The following is a 19,732-nucleotide window of genomic DNA, read 5'->3' as shown; positions in this document are numbered from 1 at the left end:
AAAACAAATATTTATTTAAACACATAATAAAACGACTGCACTTTTTCCTTCTGTCCGAACGAGAAGGCAAATTGTTCACGTCAGTTTGATGTAGAAAAAATGTACAGTATTTAATTTACAAAACAACAAATTATTCGTACTTTGATATAAAACAAGACGATTCTTTTAACTTCGAAAGCAGAACAGACTGCATAGCAGTCTGATAACCCCTCTGGATTTCTTTCTTGTTGGAAACTGGTGAGGAGATAACATGTCGTTAATTCATACATCTTATCAGAAGAAAACTACTTTAATTACAATTTACTCCGTTTGTAGACGCCTATGTTCAAACTACCGCACATTATGGGTAAGCAATATTTTATTTTATCAGTTCCTCTGCCCATTGACTTTCTCGTTATCACTTGGCAAGGGTGGGATAGTGGCAATTCAGATTCTTTTTACAGGATAGCGTGAGGGCAGTTAGGGCTCGTTGTGGGAGGGTGGTATCGAAAACAGTTGCTGCTTAAAAGCGAAATGACATGCGTAAATCTGAAGTCCAGTCAACACGGATGAATTGATTGATTATTTTGAATAGTCTCGCCGTTTCTTTATTCCTCAGTTGTTTCATTCTGAGAATCCAACAACCCTATTCTTACTTTCATCAGCACAGTTTTCTTCCTCTGCACACGAAAAACAACTGAGGAATAGAGAAATCGCGAGGCTAGCGTTCCTGTATTGACTTCGCAGATCTATTATTCCCAGTCTCATGGAAGTGAAATTTGACACTTTTATGCGCCACAAACGCGGGAACGAAAATTGATAAGGATTGCTTTTTCGATGTTCATACAGGAACAACATGACAATTTTATGACGGACACAAATAAAAAAAAAGAGATTTTCTGTCGTGTACACTTCCAAATATTTCTGATGTATGAATGTATTCTCTATACTCACTTCCTGCAGTGGTTCCAGCACTTTCTTAAGTTCTGTAAGTTCACTGTAAGAGAGAAAACAGAAAAACGATCTTACTCACAGATTGTCCACGGAAGTATTTCAAACTAATATTAAAAATCTTTCAGTTTTATATTGCGTTTGATAATCATTAATTACAATATTTATTATGCATTGAGAATTGCAGTGTAATCCAACCCGAACAAATCACAAACTTAAATCTAATCAAGTATGACTGGCCCTTATCATTCCTTCCAGTGAGCTGGTGGAACTTCACAAAGCGCAACAAGTTTTGCTTACTTACGCCAGCTCTTTCACTCCACTAAAGTCACTCCAATTTTTAATAAATGGTCTTCGTTCCATTGAGACAATAATTTAGCTAGCTAGATTTTCTACTTTACTGAACTTACTTTTCTTTGTTTTCCAGTTGATCCTTGGCCTGAAATAGAAACCAGTAAGTTAGACTAACTACCTTGGCAAGCCGAGATTACTGATCATAAATTTATTAATGTGCATTTCAAAATGACAAGTGCAAGGTAATCGCAGTGGACCTTTTTCCTTTTAAGAAAGAACTTGCAAATAAAGATAAGTATCTTTGTTTTTAAGTTCATCCCAATCCTGACAAAGAAACAGCAAGTTAGACTAATTACCTTTGGAAAGCAGGATTACTGATTCTAAATTAAAAATGTGCGTTCGTTACGAAAGTTGTATTTCTTTTCCGAAACTTTCCAAAACATTCTATTGAGCATTCTGTAGAACTTTCCAGCACATTTTAAAATTCTGAGTCACGGATACATAATTGGTTTTATATAGCATACGCTACTGTAAATGTTACTGAAAAAAGATTCTAGGTGGTTCTAAGACCTTACTGAACGGCTACTGCATAAGCAAGCAAGCTTAGTAGTTTGAGATAGGAATGTTAGAGAAATATAAACGGTGTGTCAAGAAGTCTATCCAAAGGGCTTTATGACGAAGCTGTACGCTGATTTAAGTGCAAAAGCTGTATGCCAGAGCTGTCTGCTAAAGTCTGTGTGACAAGAACCTGTGAGCTGTGAAGATTTCTAGTGTTGGGGAATAAATCTGCTTGTTGCTGTTACCTATACTCTTGACTTCAGTCTACAAAGTATTGAACCCGCTCCTTCAAGAAGCGTTTCATAATGACAAGTCAAGGTAATTGCCAGGGAACCTTTGATGTCTAGGTTAAAACGGCTTTGGGTCTGTCTCCCAAAGCCATTATGTATGCACCTATAAAATGTCCTCTTTTCTTGTGTTTGTTTTAGGGTTTCCATTGTATACGTTTTGCAAGAAATAACTTCAAAATAGGAAAAAGGCGATTTGGCCCGGCACCTTGCCTTCCCCACTATTCACTAAGTTTCTTATTTAGAGTCCAAGTAAAGTTTCAAACAGCAGCGAGGTTTTGTTAATGACACTGATTCCTTTAGTCCTTTCTCACCTGCTGTCGCCAGGCGGAGAACTCTTCAGCCTTTCTTGCACCCTCTCTAAATTAAAATTGAAACAAATAAAAATGGTAAAAATGTATTAATTATATGCTTCAGTTAGAGTGCGAGTTTCCGTAAATTTCTTTTCATTTTTCGCAGGAATGTTTAATGCAACCGCGAAGTTGTCATCAAAATGGAAAATAGCCTAATGAGTTGGAAGCATGAAAATATTGTTTTTACCTCTTAAGCTCCTCAATTTCATCTGTGAACGACTGCGGAAACAAAAAAATAAAAATAATTGAAATTATTAAAATAGCGGTCACGGACGGACTGGTGATTTTACATTGGACAGCAAGAGAATACGTAAATAGTAAGACAATGATTGATCTACCGGTTGCCATTGTGGCAAGGCAACGTATGTACCTCTTCTGCCTTTTTTAACATTGTCACAGTCACTTTCACAAGAAACAGAGGAATTATTTTCTTCTGACAGTGACGAGAAGAATACTTTTAACTCATCATGGCCACTTTCTAGAACTCAAAAGTCTTCACCATCCTCCGTCTACAGTGGTATTCAGTAATTTAATCCATTATCTCGGTCATCACGTTCGTCAATCCCGTATCTCATCCATTTTGTTTAGCTCAATTCAGCCAAAGCTATGACATATCTAAGCCTTGTTTTCAGTCTTCGCCGACGGGTTTAATCTCAGATACTATTAAAGTTGGCGTCACTGCTCGAGCTAATGCCTACAACACAGCTCGCTTCATCTATTGCCGGACGGCGCGAAGGCTTGAAAACTAGGGTAAGAATTAACCTTAAGTAAGAAAATGCCGCATTGTTCCCGACTCCTGACGACGTGACAAAAATCAAAAGCTTTCATAGTTATAATACCTGATTTATGTCTACCATTCTTTTCGACAAGCCCTCCATTTCCCTGTAAAGCCAAACAAAGTATTTGAGCTCATTTCACAACATCTTAACATGAAACGAAAAAAAGGGCGAGGATTTCAAAGTTTCACCAATCTCTCATTTACCTCTCCAGCTCTGTCTTTACTTCCTACAGGATGTAGAAAAATAACACAGTTTAGAATAATTGTTAAGCAACCGTCATAACAAAGATATGATTTCATGCAGGCTTCTTTTTGACAGTTGGAAGTAACAGAAAAATCATTCACATTTTCAGTGTTCATAGTCTGATTCGTAGGTAGGCTTTGATGAAAACAAGTTCTACGGATTTTGTAGTAGTTCCTGGTTTGACTAACGAGAAATAACATGAAAGGAAAATATGTATTCCGGTTAAATTGAAAATGAGTCTAAACATTTTTTTCTTCACAAATATCAGTTTTGAGAACAAGTTGGTCTTAGAGTGAGCGTAATTAAAAAGAAACTAATTTAATCACCCCAGCCAGTCATAACAAGTTTCAGCAACACAATGAACCAATCAGAACTCGAAACAAATACAAGAAATTGGCATAAAGCGCGGGAAAACTGGGTCTGCGTTAATTTCCTGATTGGCTAGCTTTTGCTTCACTAAGAATAAGTTCATTAGTGTAGCGTGGTAAAGCAATATCATAGCATATGTGACAAAACGTTTTCCCAAAATGACGGCTTACGGCTTTATTTTGGAAATTATTCCTTTTTATGTGTTGTTGTTTTTATTTACTTCTTGGCTTATTTGTTGTTGTTGTTGTTGTTGTTGTTGTTGTTATTGTTGTTGTATTTTTTCCTGTTCTTTCTATCTACCGAATTCAAAACTTATATTCATCGCAGAAAAAAAGAAATGGTGTTTCTTGATTTTGAGGTCTAGACGTTGTCTCATTTTTTATGCATTTACGTAGTATAGCGGTTTATTCAACATCTAGCGTAACCATAGCAAGGTACCTCCACTCTCCTGTTCTCTTCATCCAAGGCCGAAGTCTAAAACAAATTAAACACGAAAGCACTTAAAACGGTGAAGGCGAAACTTCTTCTCCGAAGAACTTTAACCAGAACATTTACTGTCTGTTACACAAGTGTGAAATCATTTTTCTTCTCCAACGTTTGCATTTTGTTTAAACCGTCGCATTTGGTGTTCTCAACATCGCTGATCTTAACAAATTTATACTTTTCTTTCTACGCAATATCTCATTCCTAGGATTTGGAACGATTGTGGTATCTCGTGTAGTAAAATAATTACGATTAAAGGTCATGTAAGTTGAAAGTAGACTTACAAACTGGTCATTCTCTTTCTGAAGCTCGCTGCTCACATCCAATTGTTCCCTAAACAGAAAACAAATCAAGCTTGTTCATCCGTAAACTTTCGGATCAGTGGCAGTCAAAGGAGCATAAGACCAATGCAATTGTTTGGTCAGATGAAAGCAGACATTTTTTAAAAAAATCTACTCACTTTCCCATCTCTTCGTGATGATCAAGTGCTTCCTGTACTTTGGAGACCTAAATAAGAAGAAATGAAATGAGATCAAACCATGTCAATCAATCAATCAATCAATCAATCAATCAATCAATCAATCAATCAATCAATCAATCAATCAATCAATCAATCAATCAATCAATCAATCAATCAATCAATCAATCAATCAATCAATCAATCAAACAATCAATCAATCAGTCAATCAATCAATCAATCAATCAGTCAATTAATCAATTAATCAAGCCACCTAACAATCATCAATCAATCAGCCATCAAACCAATCAATCAAACGAAGGAAGCAACCTTTCATTCATTCATTCATTCATTCATTCATTCATTCAATCAATGAATCAATCAATCAATCAATCAATCAATCAATCAATCAATCAATCAATCAATTAATCAATCAAGCAACCTATCAATCAATAAGACAATCAGCAATTTAATCAATCAATCAATCAATTAATTAATCAATCAATCAATCAATCAATCAACCAATCAATCAATCAATCAATCAATCAACAAGCCAGTTAATACATCAATAGATAAGCATGGCAGTGAGTGGATAACTTCAATAAAAATCATTTCCGTCTTTACGGTTTAATGTTGCACGGAAATATAAACTTTAGATAAGAGTTCAAGCATCAAAGCCCCACATTCTCCAGCAAAACGCGATCACTTATTAACAGGCGTCTTGCATTTAAACGTGGCTTTGCAATTTTGGAGATGTGGGTCATGTGACTTTTAAGTGCAAGGAAATTATTTCCGTTTTAGTTTGTGTAAACCCACCTGCTCTTTGCAGATCTTTCCTTCACTTTTCATTTGTTTCAGTTCACTATACGGAAAAGAGGAAGAAAAGTATTAGCATAACGTTTTAGGTAATGGCTGTCGATAAACTATTACTCAGGCAATCTGAACAAACAGATATAAAACGAGAGAAGAAAAAAAAAGAGAATCAATAAAGCGATTCCTGAAGTGATAGAAGCTTCTAACAGTATTTACACTATCAACATGAATCCGTTTTCAAGATTTCAACCTCAGGTCATTCCCCTTGCTCCTGACAAGGTTACCATTTCGTCTTTTCCGTTTCGTCTTTTCCATTTGAATTTATTAACATGCCATACTATGGCACGTCAAGTTTTGTATTCACCCATAAGTAGTGCAAATCGAGATATAAAATTAACCAGAGAATATGACTTGATGTTCAATATATTTACCTTTCCATCTGCTGCCTTGTTTCCAGGACGATCTGTGGATCGAGTAAAAAGGACAATAAGAAAAAAAACAGGAAGAAAAGCTTTAAGGGTGGGAAGTACTGGAATAACGATTTTAGTAATGTAGTGAAGATTCTATGTAGAAAGGGGGGGGGGGGGGGGGGGAATAAACTTTGAATTTAACCTGCAAGGGAAGACGCTTTTTCTGGCACAGACAAACACAAGGAACAAGTTTACTTGAAGCAGAGGAAAGCGAAAGATTTACGACCGGGTGAAATAATTAAACAAACCTGGAAACTTTCGTTCACTTCATCTAAAGAGGCCTTTCGCTGTTCCCTCTATATCAAAACAAAAAACGATCAATAAACAATGTGCCAATTTGCTTTGGAGTTATTTTGAAATGACTATCGTAAAACCAATCACAGAAGAAGTCTTTTTGTATATAAGTATTGAAGCATATTGTTTTGAAATACGTGTATATACTCTGTGCAAATGCTATTAGTCTGCTGATTGGCCAGCCCTTCGAGATATGGGATGTATGGGAACACGTTTCCAATTTTTAATGTTTTGGATCAACATAATAACTAATCTGATCAACAACCATTTGGTTTATTCTTAGAAAAACTTCATGAACTAAATTTGTTCGAATAAAAGTTGAATATGAAACTTAAACTAAGAAAATATAACAGTACAGTTTAGCGTAAATGACATCATCAGGTACCTCTTGCTTCTTTTCTTTTATTTTTCGAACCAAATTCTCAATATCCCTGCAGATAAACAGAAGTGCATACTTTAAGAAGGTGCCTTTTTGATATTAAAACGGACTATTAAAATAAACATTTCGCGAGATTTGGAAAATTCGTTCTAGTTTTGCTGCAATCATCCAAAAAAGTACGCTGAGTTAACTTTTAACATACACGAGAGACCCTGTAGTTCTGGGTAATAATGCCATGTATAAATAAAATATTAAATTACATGGAGTTGTCACAATATTTTCAATTTCTGATTCTAAACATCTAGAGGTACGAAAATAATAATAAAAGACGTACATACCTCTTGACTTCATTCTTTTTCTGCAATAAAGAAGGGGTTATTGGCGATGTAAGAAGTTCTGTCACTGATTGCTGTCAGTAACAAAATGATGATAATGGTGAAGATGATGATGATAGCGATGAGGTTGTGATCATATGATCAGCCCATGAACTTTCCTAGAAAAAAGCACAACGCGATGCAATAGCACTTTTACATTTTTCATTGAAAATAATCAACCATGACTGGGGTCCTCCCGTTATCTCTCTCCAACTGTTTCTTTATTGGAGTAAGACAATGCAATTGAAAGAGATATGCTTTATAAGTTTATTGTGGTTCTGCAATAAAGTAGGATTTGATGTAATAAGTTCAGACAATTAATTTTCAAAACCTTTATGGTATAACTTTGGAAACACATTTCAACTAGTAATTATGATGATGATGATTCGGTTTGGTCACGTGGTGATGGTGTGTGACAATGACGATGATTAAGATGGCAATGGAATGATTTCAGGATAATCAGGATGATAATGACAATGAAGACGATTAAATCAATGAAATGAAAAGATGAATACTTGTACCTTTAAAATTAATCGAGAGTTTGCTTGTTAGAAAGGCAAAGAGGGCCTTCTTTTCTGTTTTTAAAATTTAGGGAAATTACCTCTTCTTGATCAACATTGTCGTCTTCAACTTTCAATTCCTGATATGTCCTAGAAAGAAACACAAAGTAATACAATAACACTTTTTTATTTTGTAAAGAAAAATAACACACCATAACTGGTTCCTTCCCGTTATCTCTCTCTAAGTTATCAGAAGACATTATTTTAAGTTTTGTTGTATTATTGCTGTGGAAACTTACCCGTGGAAGTCGGTTTTTTTTTTCTTGTAATAATTTTAAATGCACCTGTTGACAGATGAAAGATAGAAATATATACAAGTGACCTGAAGGAATAATGTCTTGAGTTCATTCCCAACACTTTGCACAGAAACACCTAAAATTCCCAACGCTAAAATTGAACAGTTCCTAGTTCCATCTTTTATCAACCAACATATACAGTGTTTACCCTCAACCTCCCCCCCCCTAACCCCCCCCCCCCCCCCTTATGCCAACTTTGGCCCTGTTCTCATTCCTAATCTCCTGATTCCTTTTTTGTTTCTCACCCCTTATCTCCCATAACTTCGTCCTCCTTCGCACGTGACTCCCCCTCCGGCTAATACCCCTATCCCCTATTCGTATCCCTGATTCCCAATCTCTTGTTTCCTTGCATTCCCCCTGAAAACTCGTATTCCTCCAATTTACTGGGCCCCAATTTATGCATCTTTTCCCCTGTAGACACAAAACCCCACTGTTCCCCTTGTTCTTCGTTTAAATGTTTTAGCCCCGTTTAAATGTTTTATCCCTGTTCCGGCATCTATTCCCCAGTTCCATGGTTTTGTCTCTCTTATTCTCACATCTTTCGGTTTTCCCATAGATCATCGCCCCCCCCCCCCCTTCCCCTGTTCCTTACTTTATCCCCCCGTTCTTCCATTTCCCCCTGTTACCACCCTTGTCTCTTAGTTTCCCCCGCTTTCCTTGTTTTCACCGTTCTCTCTTTAGTTTGTTTTTTCGCTCATTTTACATCTTCTAACTTCACCATTCCTCCATTTTACCCAGTTCACACCATTCTACCAGCCCCCATCGTTTGTTTATTTTTTGAGAGAAAAAAAAACAAGATTCTCATCTGTCTAAATTACAAACCTGAGCCTTCTCTTTTGCGGCCTGAATTTTTTTCTTGGCTGCAGTCAACTGCTTATATTTCATGCTGCAACAAATTTAAAAGAAATAAGGATAATGAATGTAATCTGCCCTTAGACTGAGCAAAAACTCCATAAGAAAATAATTACCTAATTATATTTACTTAGAGCCCTTGACTAGAGAAAGATCCGAGCCTTTGAAGAAGAGCCTTTGAAGCTACTTACACTCGAGCATTGCCAGAGATTTTCATAAATCGGCCGATTTTCTTCCACTCCATTTTTTCGAATTCCTTTCTGATATTTGTCCAAATCGGCTCGATCAATCAGTAGGTATAAAATACTCTATACTAATAGGAAAGCCGAGATTTCTCTTGTGTGGCTCCAAAACACCTCATCACCTGCTCTTAGTATTTTGCAATGTAAACGGTTGGAGGATGCAATCAGGCGAGTTTCAATTGACACCTGCTACACTGTTCCAATTTAGAAACCTTTAGCTTAACCTTATGTGGCTCTGAACGACCCTATCGCCTCTTCTAGGAGATCTTAACACTACAAACGCTTAGCAAAGGAAAAGAGACGGTTTTCTGTTGGCTCTATGTGGTCTGTCCGACGGATATATAAACATCGTGTTGATTGTGTTTTAATTAAAATAAATGATTAAAACAACAATCGCTTACTCTGTTTCTCTGGTCACCATTTTCAAGTACTCTTCCTTTGAATTTAGTTTCTCTTTTAACTTCTAAGAAAAAAAAAGGAAAAAAGAAGAAAAATGAGCAAACGAATCAATGAACGAATGAATAACAAGGCTATCGGCGATTTCATGAATAACAAAGTAAGCTTTCGCTTTGCAATAATTATCAATTTCAAATTATTCAGTTTTATTAAATCCCATGAAAATACAGAAATCTGCACTTGCAACTCATGATCAGTAGTTGTTTCCTAAACTTACAAAGATTCATGAACATGTCCTGTCTGATTAAGTAGGTATTAAGTTTTTATCATTCCAGTATCGTTAGAATCTCTTTTAGGAGATCGCTCTCAAATCTTGTCATGAAATATCCGCCTCTCTTAGAGCGGTTAAGTCTTATATTTTCTGACGAAATTCAATTCTCCTTCAAACATTTCAAATAGAATCTCCCTCAGCATCACAGGCATTGCTCTTACTAGTTAGATCTCTCTTGAATATCAAAATGTACTTATTTCATTTTGTGGCTGATGACAATTTCAAATTCGTCAAAAGCAAGAAAATAGAGTAAGTGCATTTCTTTTTCATTTTGAAGAATTTTTCTTCGAAATGATGAAGAACTTTTGTCCGCATCTCTCATTTTTCCTTTTAATATATCACAGTGTATTACTTTATTTCAGTTGCTGATGACAATTTAAATTGTTCTTCGTTTCGAAGAAATTTTCATGGAAGTGGAGAAGAATTTTTGTCTGCATTTCTTATATTTCTATGTAATATATCGTTATGTACTTACCTCATTTTCACGCTCCTGGTGATTCAACTTTTTCTCCATCTCGAAGAAATTATTTCTTCGATCTAAATTAAAATCAGATTTTATTGCTTTAAGAGTCACCTTATGGACTGTTCCATTTTTTTTTCCCGGTACTTAGCAAACGAAAACTATTTAAGCCAATTAATATCGGTCGGCCAGATATTACATCTTTTCTGGAATTTCCCCCAAAATGCCAATACTGGTATGCTTATCTCACTCCCCCCCCCCCCCCCCCTACCTCTCCAAGGTTTGTGCACAATTTGTGTTACTATAAATCGATTTTTATTGATTTTGAAAATTAAAACGTCGTACTTATTTGCGCCACAAGCTGCCATCAGTTGTTATTAGTAAGAGACATTTGAAAAATATTCTTCTCAGAAACAAGGAATCAAGAACTCACAGACCAACTCAGTGTCGATGACAAGCTGAATTGTCAACGGGAATTGGAAAAGTAAGCGAGTCTGTAAAAAAGCATTAGGAAGATATTTTGTGGCTTTTTATGGATTGATAATTTTTTTTTCACTTAAGTAAGATTTGTCGCTTTTAACTTTATTGAGTTCGAAAACTCCGAGTAGATCTTCTTATATTACCGACTTAGGAAAATTTACTCAAAGTTTTCGAAACAACCAATGAAATGACTTTATATTTATATTTAACTTAAAAGTTTGGGGGTTACCAGAAAGCACCGCTAAAATTTTGTTGACAGTGGTACACAATGTTCGGGCGCTAAACCACGCGTACAACTTAGTTGCACGCGTCAAATTACCAAACAAAAATTTGACCAGTTGACCAGTGACCGGTCAGATTGGAGAACATGATCCATTTTACCGAAAATGTTTTCTCCAAATACAAACATCTGGGTACGAGATTAGGGTTTTTATTCACTGCGTTGCTTTCATTCACATTTTCTGAAAACTCCGAGTAAATCTCCGTTATGACGTCAATCTAAATGACATTTGGAATTCGATGGGCGCGACTCTTCTAAAGTTCTAAGCATTCTTGGAATGACGTAATAAAAAGATTTTTTAACATCTGGCGTAACCATAGCAGGCATAAAAAATAAACAATTAAATACAACTAAACACTGTTTGCATCTTTCCATAAATGTGTTCCACTCCATAAAATATGTCATTTAAAGTTCTTACATCCGTATTTAATATTTAAAACGTATGGAAGTTATATAATGTACTGAATTAAAGTCAAAAACTGACAACTTTTTGCAGTGGTGTGGTTTAACTGTGTTTATCACAAAATAATTCCTGAACACATTGCGTCCCTACTATATTTTAAAATTCTCAGTTAACGCCCTAGGATCAAAGGCTTCGGAAATGTTATGTTCGGCAACTGTAGGTGGGCGAACATTGCAGCGAAAAGTGCATGGCGGATTTTTATTCCAACAGGATCTGAATGAAATTTTGGAACCGAGCGATCAAGGAAAATCGGCAAATCAAGGTGAGATTTGAAAAACCTTTAAGATGTGACTACGTAAGGTGTGCTTACTAACCTGATGGACGCCCTGAGGCCATTTTCTTAGCTTCTTGCTCGTCGCTTTTTTTAAATATCTCGTTGAAAATAACTGATTCGCTTTTACCAACGTGTTCCAAAATCTTCGAGTAAATTGACCTTTATGACGTAGCATAATTATAAATGCGTGCTAAGTCTGTTTGCTAGAGCAAAATAGCGTTCTTTTTGGTCAGCAGCTTTTTGATTGAAGAAACAGAACATAAGGAGCCTATTTCACTTCGCTAAAAACAACCGTATAATTAATGTTCACATCAACATTCAACATAAGCTCTGGGAAAATTGCATTGCAAACTAAACAAAGTTTGTTTAAGCTCTCTTATATCATACATTTTATCCCTTAATCAGATTGCTGTAGTCAATTATTTTGTGTTCTGTCAGTAATGTTATCACTATTTTAATATGGTTTCATATTGTAATTATTTTCACACGACCCCACAAGCTCTGAGCTTATTTAAATAAAGGATATGTATGTATCAAGTGCAGATTTTAGTGCAGAATGCAGCAATGTTATGGTTTTTCCCGTCATTTCAACTTATTTATTTCGTAAATAAAGTATTTCAAAATGGTCCGATCAAGTTAGGATTGTTTGGTCATGTGACCAAGAGTTTTCTTTGATTCCAAAGGTAAAAATAAAAACATAGCGCCCGCGTCTTGCCTTTTTAAGAGAGCACACAAAATGAAGGCGTGTTACGGAGAGTTTCTTTTCTACAAGCGTTTATTACGCCGCCAACGCATGCAGGGTAAAAACGGCGAGAACTAAGACATGACTAGTTCTGGGTGAAATTAAAGAAATTTGTTTTCATTTGACTTCGGATTTGGTCTCTATCATTATTATTTTAATATACATCTCAACCCGACCGTTTTGAAAAGGTGGTCGATGAAAACATGAGCTCTATTTGATGCACGAGAAGGTGCAGAAAAACGCGATGGAGAGAAGAAAGGAGAAAAAAAAAGCAAGAGAGAAAAGGAAAGATAAGACTACACAACCTGTTTGTTTTTGTTTCGTTTTTTTTGTTTTGTTTTTTTTTTTTTTGTTGGCAACCTTGTACAAACTGACCATTTGCGTCGCATTCTTAACGAATCAAGAGTTCAGCGTGCTCATTTTCAATACTTCGTGTAGATGTGTTTTCAGTCTTATAGCTGATGGTGTCTCAAGGATCCCAAAGATGTATCATAAAACGGTTTCATGCATTGCTTAGCAATATGGGTAGTAAAACTTTAACCTGGGATAATAATCACATCACATATCATATAATGGCCTGTAGCCCAGTTGATTTGGGGAATAAAGAGAATTGCTTCTTCCTCCTAGGAACTTTTTCTTCTTGAAATAATGATCAAGTGTCAAGTTCTTCTAAACAAGTCTCTATTGTTGTTGGTTTCATTCCACCATTCCATTCTAACATTTCCAGCAAAGAACAACGTCGTTTTCAGGACGAGGTTACTCGCACTAGTACCTTATCTGCATTCAAGCTGAGACCAAAATGTATTTCTTTGGAGGTCACGACATCTTCAATTCAACTTTAAACTGCTTTCTGGGAAAACAGAAAACAGAGGTGAATGCGCGGTTGGAAGACCGCGAAACGCTGGCCGGCTCTGCAACAGTAGAAAGCAGCCATGCTACCTTTCCAACATAATTATCCTTAGAGATCCTCAGAGCGAAATGGAGCTGGATGGATTATAACAAAACCAAAGGATTTACTAAACCGAACAAACTGACCGATCGGTGATTCGCGAAACGTGGAAAATGGAAAATGGCGTCACGATTGCAGATGTTGTTGATCCATATAATTATACAGACGAATTTGATGATTTTGAGAAATTGTGTCTCGGAGTGGGATTTAGTACCGTACCTTGGGGCGTTGGAGACATTATTTTGACTTGCTTTTGGGTGATGACCGTAAAAACGAAGAATCCTTTTCCCAGAAGCTTTCCAATGGTGAGTATTAATATTCTCTCTCTTAATGTTATTAATGTCTAGGCATTCTTGGTGGACCAGTAGCTCTGGCATGCAGTCAGAGCTTTAAGAGAGCCCATCGTTGCAATACTAGTGATTTAGCCCTGTTCCAGATTCTGCTCCACTCATGTGCCGAACCTAATTGATAAATTAAGTGCAGCAAAAGAGGGGCGTCTGAATCAGTTTGGCACTGCGAACATTGTCAATTTTGACAGGGTTTGCTGCATAATGTGACACTGCAGAGGGAGCTGATTTAGATGCTGTTCCTATAGCCTGGCGCATAGCAGTCGTATCCGTTTCCTTTAAGCATGAAAGATGCGCCACGGCATTGCCCTCATGCATCAAATGGAAATGACTGCCACGCAGGCTACTGTTCTTATCGTGTAATTAAATGCATAAATTAGATGTAGCTCCTATCAACTCATAATGCATTAATTACTCATTAACAAATATAGAGTGGTGTTTGCTGTTTAAAATGATTTCTAATAGATTATAAGCTTTCTGTCTGCTAACTTTGATGAAATTTAAATATACACGCCGTGAATTCAATAGCATAAATTAAGAATTAAAATACCTGTTTAAAGGTTGTTGACAAGAATGCTAAATGTTCAAAATCAAAATTTATTTGAAAGTGTTAGAATTAATATTTGTTTAGAGGAGTGCTATATTGTTTTGGAAGGAGGTTGTCTGTCGATTAAGTTAATTGTTATCAGCCGGGATCAGCTTAATGGCCAAGATTCTAGTGTCTGGCATTTTTGTATGGATTGTAGCAGACAAGCTATTGAAAGCTTATAATAGAAAAAAATAGTGGAGGAAAAAATTGCCCTTACGAAAATAGTGCCTATTTTATATCTATTTTATATGTATTTTTTAAGCTATTTTTTTCCTATTTTTTTGGTATTTTTTCTCTATTTTCAAGACTATTTTAAAGTTATTTTTTACCTATTTTAAACCTATTATTTTGAAACAAAAAATAGTAAAAAAATAGACCATCCAGCAAGTCATAACTACCTACAAGATAGTTTTAAAATAGCTTTAAAATAGCTATAAAATAGCTATAAAATAGAGAAAAATGTGTATGCAATTTGAAATGTTGATTATAAAATAGGCTTAAAATAGACATAAAACAGGGATAAAATAGGGGGAAAAACTTGGAAAATAGGATTGAAATAGGTTTAAAATAGACATAAAACAGGGATAAAATAGGAAAAAAAACTTGGAAAATAGGATTTAAATATGTTTAAAATAGACATAAAACAGGGATAAAATAGGAAAAAAACTTGGAAAATAGGATATAAATAGGTTTAAAATAGACATAAAATAGAGATAAAATACCAAAAAATAGGGCATAAATATCTTTAAAATAGGTTTAAAATAGGGCAATAAAATAGCTATAAAATAGGTTGAAAGTAGGTGACAGTTCAAACTGTATCTAAATCCTCAGCCTAGATTTTCTAAAGGAGGTGTGCTTTAGTTGTGGTATTGGTCAATATTACATATCATAAATTTAATGATCAATAAATTATAGTCCTCATCTACCTACATATGTATATCTGGATGGTTAATAACATGCATTGCACACTATATGAATTTGTCATTCAAACCGTATACCACAGCCAGCTTGAGCTACAAACGTTTTAAGTAACAGCAGGACAATTTCACAATGAACTTCTCTGGAAAGAAACATTCAGAACATGGCTTTGTCTAGAATTGTGTTAAGGTTTAAGGGGAAGTGCTAATAAGAAAGATGATCGGATTGATAAAAAAGATTGCACCTTTGCCATTTTCAACTGTGATATCAAGCAATGACCAAGACTGCATTAGGCAAGTTAAAAATATTTTATTTGGTAATTGTTCCTGAGTTGTAGCAGCATAACTCACGATTCATTACAAAATCGAATCAGTAATAATCATAGCTTGGTAACGTGCATTTGATATCCAGTGAAATTATATTTTTTATTGTACTGACTGTCCAGAAAATCGACCCGCGGGACTTTTCTTAGCTAGCGGGATTCAAAGCTCTTGCATGAAATCAAGGCAATTGGTCAGCCGGTCCAAGATTGCAACTAAACCCAAATCACACAGCGTTTACACGTAGAAAGATTTAAAAGCGACATGAAAAGTATGCATTCTCCTAAAGTCAAATGCAATAACAGATAAAAGTCTGGCAGTCATAAATGACTTAGCTTATTTTTATCAGGATTTTTTCTGACTTGACTCTGAAGCTGCAGTCTCGAGTATTGGCCTTCACAATCTGTAGTAAAACAGAAAATTGTGCACTTTATAAGTCAGTTTGTCTTATTGATCAAGGCTGTTAGTATGATTTTTGACACATATTGCAGTGAGCTTTTCCCCCGTAACAATGATGAGTAAATTAAAAATATGAGGGTATACAGAATTTAACTCATGGTGCTAAAAAAGTATAATGTATTATTGAGCATGTAAAAAATAATACTTATGTATGTACTCCATGAAGTTAATCATGCAACTTGAATCAAAATCAAGATTAAATGAACAAGTCTTCAGCTTATACCAAGACATGATATTAATCTGGCTACAAAGTACTCCTTAAAAACGTTTGTGAAGGCTATAAATATTGTGGAAAATCCAGTTCAGATTTGGCTTTGCAGTGTACGGAATGTCATAGAATCTAAAGCATGTGTGGCATGATCAGAGCCTGGAGGAATGTATAGTTTGTCATTGTAATGCGAATCTTAACTGTTATTGAAGCCAGTTATGGTTTATTCTTTTCAGTGGACCAGTATATTAAAAATAAATAAGGAATGTCTACCTCAACAATCTAGAATTTGGATCGAGCCATAAAATTTCAAGAAGCACATCTACTCATTCCAAGCAGACTATATTTATTTATAAAATCACACATTTTCATGCAGTTTCTCATCAAAATTATTAACTAAATCAAAGCATACCTCTTTCTTAAAGTAGTCATCCACATTATGCTGCTTGAAGACATCATTTTTAGCTTAACAGAAGCAAAAAAACAGGGGAAGGATGTCTGTAAACCTGAATCCCGCTTAAAATCTGAAATGAAACGGTTTTTCTGCGAGCCTGCAGTGGCATGGCTGCTGACCAAAATAGCTTTGTTCATGCCCAGTCTTCCCAGTCTGACTGAAATCCAAGATGGCTGCCTGATTGTTGCTGTGCAGAGACTCCACCGTTCTTTTGCCCGTTGTAAAAAGCTAGCTAGCATTGTACTTGAACGATTTATGATTCAAAACTTGCTGATCTTTTTGGCATTAAATGACCTCGAGATTAATTGAAGGTAATAGTGGTTTTCACAAATGCATTTCAGTACGTGTCTTAATTAGTTGCTCATTTATTTATGCATGGTTCAGAAAACTTACAAGAAAGAAGCTGTGAATTATGAATTCCAGTGTATAGTGGAAGTTCTGCTTTGTGTGAGTACAAAACAGCTGCCTCAAAATTACATTTTTACATACATAAATTGTAAGCCATGCAAGCTTGAATTGCTGAATAAAATAGGAAAAAAATATGATAGGTTAACCATGCATAGGAAAAAAAACAGTATTAAAATAGACTATTTTATACATATTTTGCAATAGACTAGAATCTACCGCCAAAAATAGGAATAAAAAATAGTATTTTAAATCTATTTTGCCATTTGTTCAAGGTTGTCATGGATAAAATAGGATTATGATAGCCTATTTTTTTCATATTTTCCAAAGGAACTGGCCATAGTCAACCCTATGTGCAGAAAAATAGAAATAAAACAGTCTAATTTATTACTATTTTACTGAGCAACAGTGATGTTTCAAATTAAAATAGGATTAAAATAGCCTGTTGAACGAGCTATTTTTCAGCTTGTTATGAAAAAATAGAAATAAAATACACCACCTGGTTCAATCTTGCTTTAAAATAGGTTTAAAATAGAAGTAAAACTCAAATAAAATAGATGGTCTATTTTCCGTATCAGGTAAAATAGAAATAAAATATGATAAAGTGTGAATAAAATAGTATAAAAATAGGTGTGATAGGATTAAAATAGCCATAAAATAGAAATAAAATAGGACTGTTTTTGCAAGGGTGACAACTTTAATGGCACCTAAACTGTTATCAATGCTACAGGAGAATCTTCATTAATACACGACTTACAACCTCATTAGCATACATTAGCATACACAAACTAATGCACTCTAGATAAATTGAAAGAGCTGGTCAAACTTAGAACCCACTAAAAATTTGAGAAATGAACTTTAACAGTATCAAGATGTTAAAAAGGATATATGGCTTCTGGCAGCTTTAATTCCACCCAGCCATTACATTCTTTTCAAAGTGGATTTATTATAAAATATTTCTCACAGATATTCACCCTGGTTACGTACTTTTTTTGTCATAGGTTATTTTAGTTTATATTGTGTCTATTTATTATAACATACTGTTTCATATATACTAATGAAGTAAAATGTAAACAATGACACCACATGCCTGCCTTTGAAGGGGAACAGAGCAAAGGATCCACAGAAAGTAAATAAATTACTATAAGTTTTGTGTCCATTTCATTTAAGAATTTTAAACAATAAATTATTAAATGTACTGCTTCAGAAAATATGTGAGTTTATGTTTTCTTTTGCTGGTACAGTATCTCCTTGTCACTGAAATATATAAAAAAAATCAGGTGTCATTTATTCACTAGACTTTAAAAACATAACATCACATTTCTTTCACATATACCACTCATTGAGAATCAAATCCTACCAGTATGTAGGGTGATTGTCAGATTATTGTAGTTTAATGTCCTATCTCCCATGAGTCTCCTGCAGCTCAGTAGTAGAGAATCAAAGCTAGTAATTGACTTCTGTTAGGAGAACTCAGATTTTTTTTTTCCTAAGTAAGCCTGTGTCACTGAGTGAAAAAAGTCTTTATCATTTTTTCACTAGGCTTTAAACAAGGTGTAAGCTCATTTTCACCCCTGTGAGGTATGTGGCCTGGAAATAATAGGCCTTATTGATGAAATGCTCACCCTTTTTCTGAGCCATACAAGGCAAAAGATAACAGTCTGAAGCATGAAACATGACTGTAGGGCAGGCGATAAGCTCACTTGTCATGCTTTGTTTGGGTAAGAAAAAAGGGCTTGTGAAGCACAATGTCTCTTATTTGCAGGGCACTTACATCATCAGTTCAGAAATTGAGTAATTTATAATATTTGTTATAATATTATTGGCATAAGGTAGGCCAGACAAACACCTTTAATAAGCTTGGCAGTCATTTTACATTTGAGCACTCGTACTGGAACTGGAACTTAAAACAAATTTTACTCTTCAAAAGCTTAAAGACTGTGTAATAACCTTCTCCTTCATTTGTTTATGAGAGCACCCCCCACCCCCCTCCACCTAACCCAGGGTCTAAAACCGGCATGGATATGTGGTCCAAAAATTTCCAGATAGCAGAGTTTCCCTATTTTATGACCAAGCAGATGTCGGTAATTAGTACAACACATGATAAGTAGTGTCTTAAATGATTATCACTACATCTGTGTATATAACATTATGACTTCTGATCCTTTTAAAAGTTTACGCACTACTTTATTTTTATTTTAATTTTTTCAGGTATTGGGACTTAAGCATTTGATGCTTGACTGGGGCTGTATGAAGATGCTCCAACACAGGAAGCCCAGGGATTCATTTAGCAGGTGAAAAACTCTTTTAAGCTTCTCACAAGCTTATATTCAATCTACCAAGCACAGTTGCTGAGAAATACGTATTCTTTTAAAGATCAATTTGTATTCAAGAAGTTCCTCAAGTGTGGTGATGGTGTTTTTGAAATATTTAGGCAGAGCTTTGGTGAGAAAATAAAAAATGAGGGAACTTAAAGCTATGGGAAAAAAGGGAAAAATTTATGCAACAGTTCTCAAGGTGTGAATATGAGGGAACAGAATGTGGGTGAATATCCTCCTTCACCCTTGTTTCATGTATCAAATGTGGTGTATTAAATATGTCAGATCCTGGAGTTTTCCCTAAAT

The 19,732-nt window shown here is 35.2% G+C and overlaps 2 protein-coding genes and 2 long non-coding RNA genes across 4 annotated transcripts in view; 1 reads left to right on the top strand and 3 right to left on the bottom strand.

Annotated features, from left to right (window-relative positions):
* The window catches only part of LOC146463081 (uncharacterized), a 195,745-nt gene that overhangs the window by 59,525 nt on the left and 116,488 nt on the right, over positions 1-19,732 (top strand). The window lies entirely within an intron of this gene.
* Positions 1-19,732, bottom strand: part of LOC146463086 (uncharacterized) — a 340,798-nt gene that overhangs the window by 305,719 nt on the left and 15,347 nt on the right. The gene's annotated exons all lie outside the window — the stretch shown is intronic.
* On the bottom strand, positions 53-10,274 carry LOC146463088 (uncharacterized). The gene is made up of 19 exons (XM_085084730.1): positions 10,236-10,274; positions 9,435-9,496; positions 8,762-8,825; positions 7,685-7,723; positions 7,048-7,067; positions 6,716-6,761; positions 6,285-6,332; positions 5,998-6,029; positions 5,570-5,615; positions 4,757-4,803; positions 4,581-4,629; positions 4,252-4,287; positions 3,405-3,427; positions 3,262-3,304; positions 2,610-2,641; positions 2,384-2,429; positions 1,341-1,369; positions 934-976; positions 53-234 (listed from the first exon to the last, which is right to left on the bottom strand). The coding sequence occupies exons 1-19, from the start codon at positions 10,272-10,274 to the stop codon at positions 166-168; spliced, it is 813 nt and encodes a 270-aa protein (XP_084940856.1). The 3' UTR covers positions 53-165.
* Positions 15,557-17,201, bottom strand: LOC146463087 (uncharacterized). Its single transcript, XR_014856946.1, has 2 exons — positions 16,662-17,201; positions 15,557-15,985 (listed from the first exon to the last, which is right to left on the bottom strand). It is a non-coding gene; the product is annotated as an uncharacterized LOC146463087 (long non-coding RNA).

The sequence above is a fragment of the Pavona decussata genome, unplaced genomic scaffold, assembly GCF_977016875.1.
Source record: "Pavona decussata unplaced genomic scaffold, jaPavDecu1.1 SCAFFOLD_180, whole genome shotgun sequence".
NCBI classification, from domain to species: domain Eukaryota; kingdom Metazoa; phylum Cnidaria; class Anthozoa; order Scleractinia; family Agariciidae; genus Pavona; species Pavona decussata.
The sequence above is the reverse complement of the archived record's forward strand: the minus strand, read 5'-3'. Positions and strand labels throughout refer to the sequence as shown.